Here is a 16,785-nt window from a genome sequence, read left to right on the forward strand (position 1 = left end):
ATTCTCTTGTTCTTTCATTTGGGCCTTGTATTTTTGTCTCCCCATTTTGGCTGTCTGTTTGGGTTTGTGTCACTGCATTAATGATCTGGTATGAGTCCCAATCGCTAGTGCAGGACAATGTCAGATGCTGTTACTGTACTGAGTACCCTGTTTGGAGCTATCAGCAATCAACAGCTGGTGGCTATCTCTGTTGGGCTGCATGCCTTTGGAAAGGACCAAGATATGCACCAGGGTCTGCTTTTTCTAGCCCTGGATTAGAACAGGCAAAGACCTAAAGCCTGCAGAGACCCACCACTGCCTGCAGTCCCAATGACACTCAGATTTTAATAGCCTCAGACTATATACCACAGAGTAGGGCAATAGGTCCTCCAATAGGGTGGGGCAACTGCCTTTCCCCAAGGCAAACACCTCCTGAATAGCAAAGATTAACCAGAGAAAGATGTCCTCTCCAGTGTGAGGGAATGACTGAGCACAGCAAACCAGGGTGGCTGCATTCCAAGCTCCAACCCGAGGCCCCAAACCTGGCTTCTGCTCACACAGCTCCAGTTCACTCTGCCCTCCCTCTGCCAGAGCTCAAGCTGAGTGGCTACTCATGAAATTTTGTGGGTTGGCCCTTTAAGAGGTACCTGCATTTCTAGTATTCTCTCTCTGGCAGAAATAAACCCTGCTTCTTTTCACAACCAGATGTTATGTGCATGCCTTTCTCAGTTCTGGTGCGCTGGCTGGGGAACCCAACTGGTTTAGACCCCAGAGTTTTCAGTGGAAACCCTCTACAGCTGAGATATCCATCAGGAACTTCAGCTGCTGTCTGTGGGAGCCTGGCCAGCCCTTTCGTGCCTCCACACTTCCTACCAGTCTCCATGCAGTCTCCACTTTCCATTTTTAGTTATCAGGGTTCTCTCCAGCTAGTTTTCATTGGCTTTTAAGAGGGGTTTTTCTACTTTAGTTGTATTTCCAGTTTGTTGCTGGCAGAGTATCAGTGTAGTTTCCACTTACTCCACCGCCATTTTGGAATCTCTTTCTTTTTTAATTCACACCCAAGGATACATTTGTTGATTGTAGAGAGAGAGGAAGGGAAAGAGAGAAACATTGATTGCATGCCTCACATATATGCTCCAACTGGGAATCAAACCTGAAACCTATGCCCTTACCAGGAATCAAACCTGCAACTTTTTGGTGTATGGGATAACACTCCAACCAACTGAGCCATCTGGCCAGGACTAGAAATCCTTTCTACTGGCAGTATTACAGACTCAGAAATTGACTTATGATTAGCAGTGTTCATTAACCATTGTATTTTTTTTCTTCCATCTTCACAGCTTATATGTCTATGACATTATTTACCAAACTAGAGGCCCGGTGCATGAAAATTCATGTACTGGAAGGGGGGGGGTTCCTCAGCCCAGCCTGCCCCCTCTCAGTCCGGGAGCCCTCAGGGGCGGGAGGTGACCCAGCGATCAGGGGAAGGCAACACCCCATCACACCTCTGCTGCTGCCACTGCCGGCAGCGCAAGCCTCGGCCGGCCCTGGTTACCTGAGCCTTGGGTGGCCCTGGGCAGCTGAGCAGCCGCCATCCGAGGCTTGCCTGCACCTCGGGCTGGCCCTGGGCAGCTGGGGGGCTGCGGGGACTGGAGGACTCCAGAGGCAGGAGTGCAGAGCGGCCAGGCCCAACTGGGGGCAGGCCCAGCCTTGCCACATGCCTGCCGCCCCAGCGGGACTGAGGAGACTGGGCACCACCATCTTGTGGCTGTGGGCACCGCCATCTTTGAGGGCGGGATAGTCAATTAGCATATTCCTTCCTTATTGGCTGTGGGCGCTGCCATCTTTGAGGGCGGGGCAGTCAATTAATATATTCCCTCCTTATTGGCTGTGGGCACCGCCATATTTGCAAGTGTGAGGGTCAATTAACATATCCCTTTTTATTAGATAGGCTGGTTTGTTTACACAGTATGAGCCTCACTTTGAAAGCCCATCTTATCACCACATCTGAAAATGAGACTCAGGTTTAGCTGGATGGACTTATTGTAAGGACTAAATGGTGTCAGTGAAGTATAAAGCGGTCTATCTGATTCACTTGAAACTGCTTTCCCTTTTCTGCCCAAGTTGTGCAGACAGATAGGCTGCTTCAGAAGGGAAATCTTAGAATGTTCCCTTTAGCCTAATTTCAATTTAAGTATGATAAACAAGAGGGATTCAAACGTATGACACATCTTTCTTCAGGGAAGCTCCTCCTCCAATTTAATCTGAAACACTTCTACCATCTGGTTCTTACCACTCACCACCCCTTTAGTTGCTATATTTCTCCTCATTTTTGAACTAAGCCTTTTTAACCTTTTTGTCAAATTTGTCACCTCTAGAATAGAAGAATGCCAGCCTGTCCAACAGCGCCATCCTCTAGATATAACATGTGCCGCCTCCCAAGGATAGCAACACACTATCCTGGACTTTATAATAACCCCTTTTTCCTGTGTGAGGTCTCCCCCTTTTTGCTCTTTTCTTTCTTTGGCAGATAGGAAGAATCTCTGGGTCTGTGGACCGGCAGGACTATGCTCTCTAACAACAAGAAGATGTTACAAAGATGAGATCTCCATCCATTTACTACCCTTATAAAGTTATAAGGCCCAAGGTTCTTCAGGGGGGAAATATGTTAGTGTGGGTAGCAAGATATTAATAAAGGAAGAGAATAAAGGGAATTAGAAATTATGAAGCCTAATAAATTGGTAAGTTGAATCCAATGCTGGGCCTGCTTCACTAGAAAGCTATAGCTTCACACATTCCCCAGGGAACAATCGATCCATTCCCCCTGGATTACTAGGGGTGGGACAGAACAATAAAGAAGAAATTCCTCAGCTGGATGCATGCCTAGTAGAAGCCAAGATTGTATAGGGGGAGGTGATTCTACTATGAGGCATGCACAGAAGAAACTAAGATTGAAACCATAAAGACCTGTCTTTCTAGCCTGGAAAGAGGATCAGATTGGATAAGGGACACAGGCCACCACCCCCCTAAAAAAAAAAAACAAAAAAAAAAAAAACTAGAAAATGGATTGGTTAGGGGGATGAAACCAGCAGAAGCAAAGGATTGGGAAAGTTCATTCGTTATTTTAAAGGGGCACCTTGTCCTTCCCATGCCCGAGATAATATAACCCAAGCTTATTTAACAAATCTCTTGTGCTCTCTCTCTTGCTTGGTAACACACACTCACCCCATTTGTTTGGCGTTCTCTCTCCGTAGCAGCCATGCAGCCAGCAGCTGTGCAGACTCCAACCTCGGGCAGCATCAGCCAGAGTGCAGCCAGGAACAAACTACACTAGCTGGATGAGGACAGATATGGCCAAAACTGGACGAAGCTTCAACATGGGACAGAACTTTTGGACACAGGACTTTGTACTGGGCTTATGAAGACAAGGCTAAACATTTTCATGGCGATGGACAGAGAAGAGACACCGGGGACCTGGGGGTTGCCTTCTATTTCTACCCAAATAAAGCTTACCACTAGACCTCATCCCCCTACGTGGGTTCATGGAAATGCTATTCTCGTGACACTGCAAGGACCCATTTCCACCAGCAACACTTTTATTTGCACTTGTGGCTCCTAAAAAACTGGGATTATAGGATAAGAAGTAGGCCACAGGAATGGAATGGGGTACTGGTTTCTAAAAACAGCCCCCCTCCTCCTTTCTAATCTGCAGAGAGCATGTGAAGTATTTCCTATGATTGAGGAACAGGGGAAGAGAGTTAGGAAGAGGCCATGCCTCAGGCAGTTTGCTGGATACTTACTTTGTGTAAGATAATACACAAGGGCACAGACCCCACTAGTCATCACACTGGTATAAAGGACCACTTTTCCCATAGGCATTTGCGGCATCCTGCTTCCTAGAGCCTTAAAAACAAAAGGTTAAAATTTATTGTTAGATTCAGGTTGTGTGAAGGGCTTTGTTGGTCTAGATTGGGTCCAAAAGGAAAGAAAAGCAAGAAGGAAGCCTACAAAGAGACAAGGCCATCTTTCCTCCTTTGCTTCCTATCAGATGCCAGGACTGGTTCTAAAGCCAAAGCAAAAGTGTCCTTCTGAGGGGGGCCCCAATACAGGACCCATGCTATGGGGGTAGTGGCTGAGCACACAGCAAGCATTTAGCCCTGCTATCTTGGCAGACAGAATCCCAACTTGTGTGCCAAATGCTGCCCGGCCAAAAATCACAGCTACTTTGTGACATGCTGGCTCCTTTTGTGGCCATAGCTGATCTTGTAAGCCGTTGAATGGGTGGCCACTGACTGCTTTTCTTTCTTATCTGGAAAAATGTCCTACCCTGGGGATGAGGAAACTGTGGTCATGACTTTCAGGCTGAATGAACAGACAGAGAAGAGTCAACTCAGCCAATTCAGATTACCATAACCAACCCTTGCATAACTCCTGTCCCCTGAAGGTCTGGGTGGGGCTAAAAGCAACATGTAGGCCTTGATGTGGCCAAACCTCCTCCTTCTCGGAGACCATTCAACCAGACTCAAAGCTGTGAAATACTCAACCATAAAACAGAGTAGTATATGGGTTTACATCAGGGGTTATAATTCAAAAGCCCAAAAGGCTAGAAAAAGTCACACAAATGAGAGCAGACATGTGGGCCAAGTCTGAATGAGTCTTCCAATTTTTTCAAATGCTTTTTCATGTGAAATTGCCTAAATTCTAAAATTTGATAACCAATTTAAAAAAAAAACTAACAAAATACATCTGTGATTCAGATTATTTCTGTGGGCTTCTAGTTTGCTGTGACGGCTCAAGCAGCATGAGGACATCCTTACCCTAGGTGAGAAAAATTCATCTTTGTCCATCTTGGTTGACATTTCTCAAAAAAAAAAAAAAAAAAAAAAGAGAGAGAGAGATTTTTGAGGTGACATGGAAATTCCAAGTTTAGGTAAAGGAAAAAATGACCATAAGTATTTACGTCCTGAACACTTAACCTTAGATTTTATGAGCTTCTTTAGAAAACAAAGCCTTTGATGGGGCCTAATGGAGTGGGAGGCATTACAGTGTAGAACTGGATATAATGCTGAATCTGTGAGTTAAGGTGAACACATTCTTTCTGTCTGCTTCTCTGACTTCCAGAATATGGAGAGTAATAACAACTGTCTACCTATTATTTCCAGAAATTTGAAGGTAAATGAATCCATAAGAAGGCCTGTTGGAACAAGTTCCTCATGTGAATATTCTTTCTGGAAACCAATAATTAAACAGACCCTTAAGCAATGCTAAAATTGACTAGTTTCATACAAAAATAACCTTGAATCCAGGTTTATGTATATAAAGAATTTTGATCAACTTATAAAATGAAGCAAGGTAAAGGTTTCGCTTATCCATGTATTATATAGTTTTGTTTAACTAAGAAAAGGCAGTTGAAACCACAAATAAATGTACTAAAACTGCTGTAAAGAGTTTCAGCTGGTGCAATATAGCATGCAAGAATATTTATCAAAATTTAATGTAAAGTCACTTAAAGTAATGGAATCTGGAAAAAAAAAACCATTAATCTAATAATGAAAATGGTCTGAACATCTCCAAAGAATGCATTAGTCAGATCTTGCCTAATTTGAAAGCGCCTTCAACAGAGTAGGACAATGAGCAAGAGCTCTGCAGAGTTCCTCACAAGATTGTAGTTTCTAAAGTTAGCAGGAGGCATGAAATAAAGGACATCCTGGAACAATGCAGAGAACAGCCACCCCATCCTTCATGTGAAGTTACAACCACAAGTGAAAATTAATGACCAGAAGAAACTCACAGCTATTCAGGCAGCAATTTTCATCTACTGTCTAACTTCAGGGTACCCTGGAGGATTCTAATGGGGAACCTGGCCAGGAACATTCATTACCTTTTGCCACTTTGTAACACAGCTTTCTTGAAAATCATCAAAGGAAATTTGCCCTGCAATTAGATGATTTTATATTAAAATCATTTTTTCAAACCCAATTCTCTCTGGTGTCTAATTTTACAGAGCCAAGATTTATTACCAACCCAAGCTTTAGAACGTGAACATGAAGTTAAGTTTAACCTCTAAAACAAGCCTTGTCTATAAAGGGCCCCAGTTTTCCCCTTTCTCTTCTGCCCTTAGGAAGAAAATCCAAAGTCAGCCACCAGAAAACTGATGTGGGCAGGGGAGGGTGCACTGCAGTGACAGTGGGCGTGTGACCTCAGTGCACACAATCATGGGCCCTGTGAGCAGCCCACCGAAACAAGATGCTATCAATATAAGCTGTACACCATGGATTAAAAACAGCTTTTCAGGGTTAAAAAGAAATAAATATATACATAGCCTTTAATAACATTGATAATAACAGTGAATATTTGTATCTCTTAGTATTAGGTGCCTGGTAGAGAGAAAAAGATGTGTATAGTAAAGATGTGTATAACAATCCCACGAAGTAGGAACTATTATTATCATCTCCAGAGAGGTTAAGTAACATACCTCACGTCACACAAATAAGTATGTAAGTGGTAGAAGTGGGATTCAGACCCAGGTGGTCTATCTCTAGGGACTGTGCTTTCAACCACGATATACTGACTTTAAGATACTTTTGCATTGATTTCAGAAATACTGAAATGTCAAAAAAAATCATGTGTCTCTGAATTACAATATATTTGTAATATTCAATGCAAAAGCCTTGTCAGGTATGCTTTCCCTGCTATTTTTCCAGACAAGAATGTAGCATGTATATGTGCCTTTATTCTTTCTTTTGCTTTTGGATGTTGCGGGCTTTTCAAACAGTGATGAGGGGAATCCAGATAATTCACTATAATTACAACACAGATAGAACCAGATGTGCAACTGGGCATGCCACAACCCTACCAGGGTGCCACTGACAGGGTAAACAAGTTAGACTCATATACAAGATGGGAAAAAGTAGGTTTACAGTCGTGAGTAGGTGAAACACAGAGTTTACGCTTATATTATTATTTATTAATGTATTATTTTCCCTATGAACAACTGTAAGCCTACTTTTGCCCCACCCTGTATTTATTAAGATGGTTTTCTAACAATTGAAAGTTCTCTAAAGTATCTTGAAGAAGGGGTAGGTGCCTTTTTCTAATTTGCACAAAGGTGCCAATAGGCAAGCAGAAGCCTGGTTAGTGTGACCAGAGGGTGTACCAGGAGAGGAAGCAACACCAAGGAAGTGGTCAGCCCTGTCTAGAGGAGATCAGCAAAGGAAACTGACTCCGAGTAAGAGAAAGGTGAAGGAGTAGGAGAAGGGCTTCAGATCAGTAAAAACAGCAAGCAAAGGCCAAGCGGCAGAAACAAGAGCTGCAGCACTGTAGAGAGTTGGTCGGGAGCCACAGGAAATGGACCTGCAAATGGAGGTTGTCACTGCCATGAATGGCCGTCTACCCTGCTGGACTCTACTGTGTATTATTTTGTATTGTATTACTCCTGGTATTGGGCTATGTCTTACAAGCTGAGTCTATCAAAGTGAATTATTTTCTCTACCCCGCCAAATTGCTAAAACCATGGTTCATCTTAATATGCTAGAAGCAGGCATATAGGCAGTTGAAATAAAGTATTACCATTGTTAGCTAATTACTAAAAGAAAGAGAGCAAAGAGAGGTCAAACATTGTTACCCACTCAGCTGGGAAGCAGAGGCCTGTTTGCTTCACCAGGAAGCTACAGCTTCACACCCAAGAAGCTGTGACAGGCATTGTTCCTCCAAGGGGATTAACACCCCTCCCTTCCCCACTCCAATACCGGATTGTGTGTATGGGAGAGGGGAACAGGGGGAGATAAAGACATACTCAATAAGTCAAAATGGCCGAGGAGGAGGTGCTGGATCATGGAGGCTTGTCAGTCTAACCTGGGAAAAAGATAATTGGTTAGGGAGTGGACCCCAATGCAAGCCTACGAAATCTTGGGAAGATATTTGGTTATTTTGAAAAGGCTTCTGGTTAAAACCCAGGAGAACAAAACTCTCGCTCTCTTACTCCATACCCGTGCTCACCCCTGACCCATGCTCACCCCACCCAAACACTCACTTGTTCTCTCTATAGCCATATGGTCCTAGCAGCCGCATGGCCAACACCTCAAGCAGGCTCCAGGCAGGAGCCTGGGTACAGCACCAAAGCAACAAACTGCAGCCGGGAACACAAGTTAAACTCACCAAATGCAGGACTGGGACTAAGCTTTAATATGGCACAGAATCTCTGGACATTGACTCTACAGTACATACACAACTTGAAAAATCATAGCAAGGTTAACAGTACCAAACAGAATAACATGTTGTGACTGCTAATTTATTTTACTCCCAAACTTGTTATGTCTGGTCATAGGCTCTATATGAAATATAATATGCACATAACCTTAACACTCATTCTATTTATAACTATTAGCAACAGGAAGAATGTATAAGCATATGTATAACAACAGCTAAGATCATAATTTTTTTCATAGATGCTCCTGTCTTAGTTACCAGAAATGTGCACTTTACATTCTATTCAGTGTGTCTATATGGCTTGCTTTTGCTTTCCACTGGATGTCAGTGGAGCTCTTAGAACCAATGGTATCCCAAAATATTGACTGTTGAGGTTTAGTACTTAAGAAAATTTTATTTTCTGTTTCCTTACTTTATAAATAACTTTCCTCAGAATTTGTGATTCAAATAAACACAATTTTCCTGAGAAATGCTAGGAATGTCTTCCCTTATGTAAATGCTACTTCATTCAGAAATTATCTGCTTTGTGTCCCACGGTGAACAGCATCCATTGGGAGAATTATTTCTCAGCAATAGTCATCCTATTTTCTCTCCCTGTATCCCAATTTCTAGAGATACCTGGTATTGCCGGTTCTTGGCTTTTTTGAGGATTTATAAGGCAAATATGAGTGGTTTCAGTTTTCCCTTCTGCCAACTTAGGCTGACCACAAGTCTTGGGAATCTAAATTAATTTCCACTCATTCGTGGGCTATTTAGTTTTCTAAATTGTATTGCTATTGTCTCCTTTCCTAAAGTTCTTGTCCTTTTGGGTTTTTACTGTAGCTTTAGCGGGGTTTCAATAGTAAGCAAGATTAGAAAGATCAATGTACCATCTTTTTAAATAGATTCAAGAGTCAAATATTAATTCTTAGTAAACTGTCCAGTTTTTCTGAAGTGAAAACTTAAAGCAATTGTTTTTCAACTGACAAGGAACATCACAATTTTTACTGACTTTATTGAGGTGACACTGGTTAATAAAATTGTATAGGTTTCAAGTATACAATTCTGTAATACATTATCTCTATATTATATTGTGTGTTCACTACCCAACGTCTCCTTCCGTCACCATTTATCCCCCCCTTTAACCTCTTCTACCTGCCCCCACCAAGTCAATCTACCATCTTAATCCCAAATGAGTTGTTAAAACAAGTATCTTAAGTGATTCAGATACAGGTGGTCCCAAAATTACACCTTCAAACACTGAAGTAGTGGATCATCAGTAGAAAGTGCCCAGAATAGTAAATATAACTATAAATAGTAAAAGAAGCTGAGGTTGTTTAAGAGAAAATTCTGGGAGCTACAACAGCTACTTCACTAGCTAAAAGGTTAATGGCATAAAAGAAGTTAGGCTTGTTCTCTATGCTTCCACAGAAAACGAGAGCCAGTATGTGGAAATGCAGGCCAGAGATTAGGTAAAATTGAGAAGAATTTCTTAGCAGACAAAACTATACCAAGAAGGAAGGACTGAGCTGCCTTGGGAAACAACATACTCAAGAACAGGTTGCACAACGATCATTTTCGGGATGACACTAACAGCATCTAAGCCCTGGATAGTTTTTCGGTCCAACTAGTTGCTGAGACAAGGTTAACACATAAAAAAAAAAAATTACCACATAATTAAATGCTAGATGGATGATATTATAGAAATAAAGTCATTTTAGGCATACTGAGTGAAAGCTACCAAATATAAAGATGATAACTGCCTGGTCCTAAATTTTCTTTTTTCAGTTGGAATATAATTTTTGTCCACACAGACTACACTCATGTGCATTTATTCCTTGATTTACTATGAGCAGTTGAAAAGTGACAAAGTGATGAGTTCCTGCTATGAAAATCTCTGAGCCACAAACTTAATTATTAAGCATCTTTTCCTTACCTAAGGTACATGTTGGCTTAAAAACAGGTCTCCTGGCATCTATTCTCCTCACCTCCTCCAATCAAGGAACAGAGGGGACACCAGATAGGATGGAGCACAGTGAACAAGGGAAAAGAGACATGATATGAGGCTTTAGCAGAAAGCAGTGAGGCCATATCACAGGTTGGGAGAAGGGAGGAATGTGTTGGGTCAAGTTAAATATTTCAGGTTTAAGTATTATGGTAAATAACAGAAGAGTTTCAAGCAGCAAATTGACATAATCCGATTTTATATCTTTTTTATATATATATTTTTATTGATTTCAGAGAGGAAGGGAAAGGGAGTGAGAGAGATAGAAACATCAATGATGAGAGAGAATCATCGATCGGCTGCCTCCTTCACACCCCACACTGGAGACTGAGCCCGGAACCTGGGCATGTGCCCTGACCAGGAATCGAACCATGACCTCCTGGTTCATAGGTCAACACTCAACTACTGAGCTATGCTGGTCAGGCAGATTTTATATCTTTTAAAATAGCTTCTAAAAGGAAACCCTTGTGTACTGTAGGTGGAAATGCGGATTGGTGCAACCACTGTGGAAAACAGTATGGAGTTACCTCATAAAACTAAAAATGGAACTGCCTTATGACCCAGCAATTCCACTTCTGGGAATTTATCTGAAGAAACCCATAACACTAATTCAGACAAATATAAGCACCCCTATTTTCACTGCAGCATTATTTACAATAGCCAAGATACGGAAGCAGCCCAAGTGTCCATCAGGAGATAAGTGGATAAAATAGCTATGGTACATTTACACAGTGGACTATTACTTAGCTATAAAAAGAATGGGCCTGGAGAACATTATGTTAAATGAAATAAATAAGCCAGTCAGAGAAAGACAAATACCATATGATTTCACTCATATGTAGAATTTAATGAACAAACTGAACTAACAAGCAAAACAGAGACAGACTCAACAGGCAGATAGCGCTGTTGTGGGGGTGGAGGGATTGAGAAAAGAACTCATGGAGGTTGGGGGGGGGGGGGGGGGCGGTGCTGTAAGAGATCAACCGAAGGACTTGTACCCATGCATATAAGCATAACCAATGGATACAAGACACTGGGGGGAGGGGGGGCAGGTAAAGGCATGTACTGGGGGGGGAAGGGGAGGCCGGGGGGAGGTCAATGGGGGAAAAAAAAAGGAGACAGATGTACTACTATTTGTAATACTTCAAACAATTTAAAAAAATTTAAAAAATAAAGAAAGAAAGAACTCATGGAGAACAACAATGCAGTGATTGTGGGGTAGAGGGGGAAGAGGAGGTGGAAAAGGGTAGGAGGGAATAAGTAATGATAGGGGAAAAAATAAAATAGCTTTATATGAAAAATAAAATGGAGCTAATAATACTTTTCAGTAGACCAATTAGGAAGTAGTATCCAGAGAGATAATGGTAGTTTGAACTAGGTGATAGAGGAAGAGATGAAGTGACATTTCAGAAACTGTAAGAGGAAGAATAAAGAAAATGTTGAAAGGTCTTAAAGATGGTCAGAGACCGTTTTCATGAGCATCTGGATAAATGGTGGTTCCAGTTCCCAGGGAAGTATATACTGTCAGGTGTAACTTGCCGGAAGTGTAAGGAAAAAGGGAGTCCCTTTTTGGGTGCATTATGTTTGAAAACTTATGAGTCATCTAAGTGTATATGTCTCACAAGCTCCACATCGTCATTTCCCACTGAATATCTCTGTTAAAGCTTCAAACTCAAATACTGGTATTATGACATCTGTATCTTTCTCCTGCATCTGCTCCATTTGCTGATTCATTAATGCCACCAATTTTGAGAAATGAGAGATGAGTTTCCTACATGTGATAGGAAAAGTTGGAATATAAAATATCCTGTCTCACTGGTAAGATTCTATGACTCACGATTTATTCTTAACGCTGGAGTTATTCACGCCACAAAGGTTAACCTTAAGTAAAGAGTTAACTCATAACTCTGCAAGTATTTTAAAACATTTGAAAATAAATACATAAGTATTAAGGGTACCTTTATCCACAACTTGTTTGCTAGGAATATTACAAGAGTAAGAGAGATTTTGGAAAGGATCCAAGTAAATAGATTCAAGAGTTAATGTTAACTCTTAATTAACTGTCCTGGTTTTCTGAAGTGAAAACTTAAAAGTAATTACTTTCAGCCAACAAGAAGCATCACAATCTTTATTAATGTCCTATTATAACACAACACTGCCACCTGTTGGACGATATCACTACAAAAATAGTTTTATTTCTGAGAAAGTTTGTGATTTTCTGAAAGAAAACAAAAGAGAACAGAATAATGGTTGCCAGAGGGGCGAGGAATTGGGAGTCTAGATAAAAAAGATGAAGGGACCCTAACCGGTTTGGTTCAGTGGATAAAGCATCGGCCTGCGGACTGAAGGGTCCCAGGTTCGATTCCGGTCAAGGGCATGTACCTTGGTTGCAGGAACATCCCCAGTAGGGGGTGTGCAAGAGGCAGGGGAACGATGTTTCTAACTCTCTATCCCTCTCTCTTCCTCTCTGTAAAAAATCAATGAAATATATTAAAAAGAAAGAAAGAAAAAGATGAAGGGATTGAGAAATATAGCTTGGTAGTTATACAACAGTTACGTGGATATAAAGTACAGCATAGGGCAGTGGTCGGCAAACTCATTAGTCAACAGAGCCAAATATCAAAAATACAACGATTGAAATTTCTTTTGAGAGCCAAATTTTTTAAACTTAAACTATATAGGTAGGTACATTGTTGTTAACTTAATTAGGGTACTCCTAAGCTGGCCTTTGCTAAAAACTCAAGGGGCCAAAGAGCCGCATGTGGCTTGAGAGCCGCAGTTTGCTGACCACTGGCATAGGGGATATAGTCAATACTGTAATAACTATGAACTTGTATAATGCCACTTAGGTACTGGAAATATCAGGGGGGACACTTTGTAAAACATCTAACTACTATGTTGTACACCTGAAACTAATACAAAATAATATTGAATGTAAATTGTAATTTTAAAAAATTTTTAAAAAGACTATAAGTTGATTTTGTCCTTTCTAGCCCATTTACACTTAGATAAAACCGTTAGTATACAGAAAATAAATTCAACATCACCAATTTCCACAATTAAAAAGCACAACATGATATTTACTTTTTGGTTTTAATTACTTGGATGAGGGAAAGATGTGACCATGAAAACTCAGCATGAGAGTTTTTGAGATGAGGTGTATCTGATTATAGTGATGGTTACACAAAGCTATACATGTGTTAAAATTCATAGAACTGTAAACCAAAAGGCAAAATAGTCAATTTTACTGTATTATATTTTCAAAAAGATACTGAATAAGAGGATAAAAAGTGCCATATATATATATATATATATATATATATGTAAATAAAAATGTAAATGTTCATTTGTTCAAAATCTTAAATCTCCGAAAGTTCTTCACCGATTGCTTTGAAATTTTGACACAAAGTTGCATTCAAATACGCGCGTGTTTTTATGTACCTTATACCTACTATTATATAGATGTCACACCTGTGACAGGTAAAAACATGCTGTTTTTGAAAAACAGCGCCATCTGTTGGATGTAAAAGCAACACACGCTATACTAAATATTTTACGACTCCATTTCAATGTTTCCAATTGCATTGTTAAATTGAATTTTATAGATTTCGATTTATTTTCATTTAGATTTAATTATTTCGTGTGACATTGAGTTGGAATTGAGCTGTGTCATTTACCATAGCGTTCATTTCTTGAGTATAGTTCGATCTGCTTTAGTTCATCCAAATAATGCCTCGCAGAAGATCAAACCTAGGTCGTTGTACTCGCGGAGCGGAAGCAGTGCGACGAGTAATTGCAAATCAAACTAAAGAAGAACGGGCATCAGTGAACGAGCGAAACAGACAAAGAATGGCTCAAATACGTGCCGAGGAAGCAGCAGAGCGACGTGCAGCCAGACTTGAGGATGCACGGTTGTGAGCAAGGCGATCGCGTTCTGCAGCTTCAGATATGCTTCCTTCTCAACAGAATGAACGCGACAGGCTGAGAGTGGCTGAAAGACGTCAACGAGAAACAGCAGATCAGCATCAAACACGACTCCGTGCTCAGCAATCACGCAATTACAATCGCCTTGCATTCCGGTACAACCCAGCTGATGTTTATAGTTTGAGCCAGCATGTTCTCATCGGCACTATGACTGAAGTGTGTCCTTGTTGCAAGGCTCTGAAATTTAATGGAGAAACGAAAGGAATGTGTTGCGCCGCAGGAAAAATTAAACTGCCTCAACTTGGAGAACCGCCAGAGCCATTAAAAACTTTGCTTGCCGGATATACCGCTGAATCAAAGCATTTCCTATCTAACATCAGGAAATACACATCAACTGCTGGAAATTGGGAACAGAAAGGTGCAGGTTGATCTGACCTCAGGACGAATTTCATTGCCTCATAACTTCTGCAATTTAGTGACGTCAAAAGAAGAATTGGTTGAAAAAGTATTTCCCAATATTCAAACCAATTATAAGAATCACGATTGGCTGAGTGAACGAGCTATTCTTGCGGCCAAGAACAAACACGTCTACGAACTTAACAATATTATTCAGTCTAACATTCAAAGCGAGGCAGTCACATACAAGTCCGTTGACACTGTTGTGGAAGCAGATGAAGCGATTAATTATCCAACAGAATTTTTGAATTCACTTGATCTGCCAGGGACGCCACCACACGTACTGCAATTGAAAATCAGCATGCCAATTATCATGTTGCAAAATATCAACCAGCCAAAGCTTTGCAACGGCACGTGGCTTGCAGTAAAAAAATTAATGAGCAACGTCATAGAAGTAACAATCTTGACAGGACCTTTCATTGGTGAAGATGTCCTCATTCCTCGCATTCCTATGATTCGAACGGATATGCCATTTCAATTTAAGAGATTGCAATTCCCAATTCAATTGGCGTTTGCAATCACAATCAACAAAGCTCAGGGCCAATCTTTAGAATTGTGCGGATTAGATCTAGACACGGATTGCTTCTCACATGGACAATTATATGTTGCATGTTCTAGAGTCAGCAAACCAGACAATCACTATATCTGCACAGACAATGTAACAACAAAAAATATTGTATACCCACAAGCATTGTGAAATTAAACATACTAGAAACGTGCGCTTTCTCTTTTCTTTCTTTTCCATTTAACCAGAGTGAGCCACACAAACGCGTGGCCGGGTACAGCTAATATCTATATCTATATCTATATCTATATCTATATCTATATCTATATCTATATCTATATCTATATCATCTATATCTATATCTATATCTCTATCTATATCTATATCTCTATCTATATCTATATACCGTGTTTCCCCGAAAATAAAACATCCTCCGAAAATAAGACCTACTTACAGGTTTCCTTCTGAGTGAAATATAAGGCATCCCCCGAAAATAAGGCCCAGGCTCTGTCTCAGAATGAAAATTAATTTACCATAAACTGGTCGCTAGGGCCGCCCCGACTGGCGTCTAGCAACCAGTGACGTTACACAGAGTCCTGACGTCACTGCTGTGTGGAGGCGGAGCGGAAGTCGGAGTGAGCGGTGAGCGCGGGGCGGGAGAGAGGAGGAAACTTTCGCAGACGCGTGTAGAAGAACAGGAGGATTAGAGCGGAGGGGATGCGGCGAAGGTGGTGAGTGCTGGTCTGTCTCTGGTGACACTACCTGATGCTCGCGGCCGCCTTCATGATGACTGAAGGTTCTCAGTCAGTGGCAGACCCTGCTCCAGCCCAGATCCTGGCCCCAGCAAGCCCAGTGACAGTCCCCAGGCAGGCCCCAGGGGTAAATGTCTGATAAAGGGGTAGGGGGGCTGTCTGGTGAAGGTGTTCAGTGGCACAGGGGTGGGGGGAGGGGGATCACTTAAAATGACACAGGAGGATCAGAGGGGGCAATCAAAATGACACAGGAGGATCAAAAGGGGTTACTAAAATGGTAATCCCCCCTCTGATTCTCCTGTGCCATTTTGATTCCCCCCTCTGATCCCCCGTGTCATTTTGAGTGATCCCCCTCCCCCCACCTTGTTACCCCAATTCCTTTTTTTTTACCCCTAGAAATGAGCGCAAAAAGAAAAAGCTACTCCGTGGAGTACAAGAAAGGAATCGTGGAAGACTCTTGGGGCCAAAATCTTACTGCTTTCTGCAAAGAGAAGATGTTGAGTATCCAATTGGTCCGAAAATGGCGAGCAGAGTATGGTAACCTCATTGAACAAGTGGACAAGGGAAATGCTAAAAAGCGCAAGTGTGGATCAGGTCGGCAACCATTATTTTCCGAGGTGGAAGACCTGATCTGTGAATGGGTTGTTGACAGGAGAGCAAAGGCTTTGGTTGTGAATAGGGCTCAGATTCAAGAATTTGCCCTTGCAATGGCACCACAGTTTGACATAGCCCCCGAACACTTCAAAGCATCACAACACTGGCTGGATAATTTCCTTCAGCGAAGTGAACTGTCTTTAAGAAGATCTACAACATGTTTAGGTTGGAAGATACTCGAGTTATTAAGCGAGCACTTGCATTCAAGTCCTTTATTGATGATGCTGACTTCTCTAAATACAATCTTTCCAACATGATTGCTATGGATGAAACTGCAGTGTTTATGGGCCAATCATCTCAAACAACAATTGAATAGCGGGGTA

At 41.5% G+C, this 16,785-nt stretch overlaps 2 protein-coding genes across 4 annotated transcripts in view; both read right to left on the reverse strand.

Moving 5' to 3' along the window:
- Positions 1–16,785, reverse strand: part of LOC308247157 (GTPase IMAP family member 5-like) — a 52,399-nt gene that overhangs the window by 25,879 nt on the left and 9,735 nt on the right. The gene's annotated exons all lie outside the window — the stretch shown is intronic.
- The window catches only part of COA1 (cytochrome c oxidase assembly factor 1), a 35,574-nt gene that overhangs the window by 9,000 nt on the left and 9,789 nt on the right, over positions 1–16,785 (reverse strand). Inside the window, exons 1-3 of one of the 3 annotated variants that reach the window (XM_080665819.1) lie at positions 12,554–12,571; positions 5,861–5,913; positions 3,780–3,882 (exon numbers count right to left, since the gene is read on the reverse strand). In XM_080665819.1, coding sequence (XP_080521945.1) covers positions 3,780–3,867 — 88 coding nt within the window. In that variant the 5' untranslated portion in view covers positions 3,868–3,882; positions 5,861–5,913; positions 12,554–12,571. Of the gene's footprint in view, positions 1–3,779; positions 3,883–5,860; positions 5,914–7,774; positions 7,834–12,553; positions 12,572–16,785 lie in introns of those variants that run through there. The other 2 variants (XM_080665817.1, XM_080665818.1) reach the window with 2 other exon arrangements.

Source organism: Plecotus auritus, assembly GCF_963455305.1.
Source record: "Plecotus auritus genome assembly, chromosome: 4".
Classification (NCBI taxonomy): Eukaryota; Metazoa; Chordata; class Mammalia; order Chiroptera; family Vespertilionidae; genus Plecotus; species Plecotus auritus.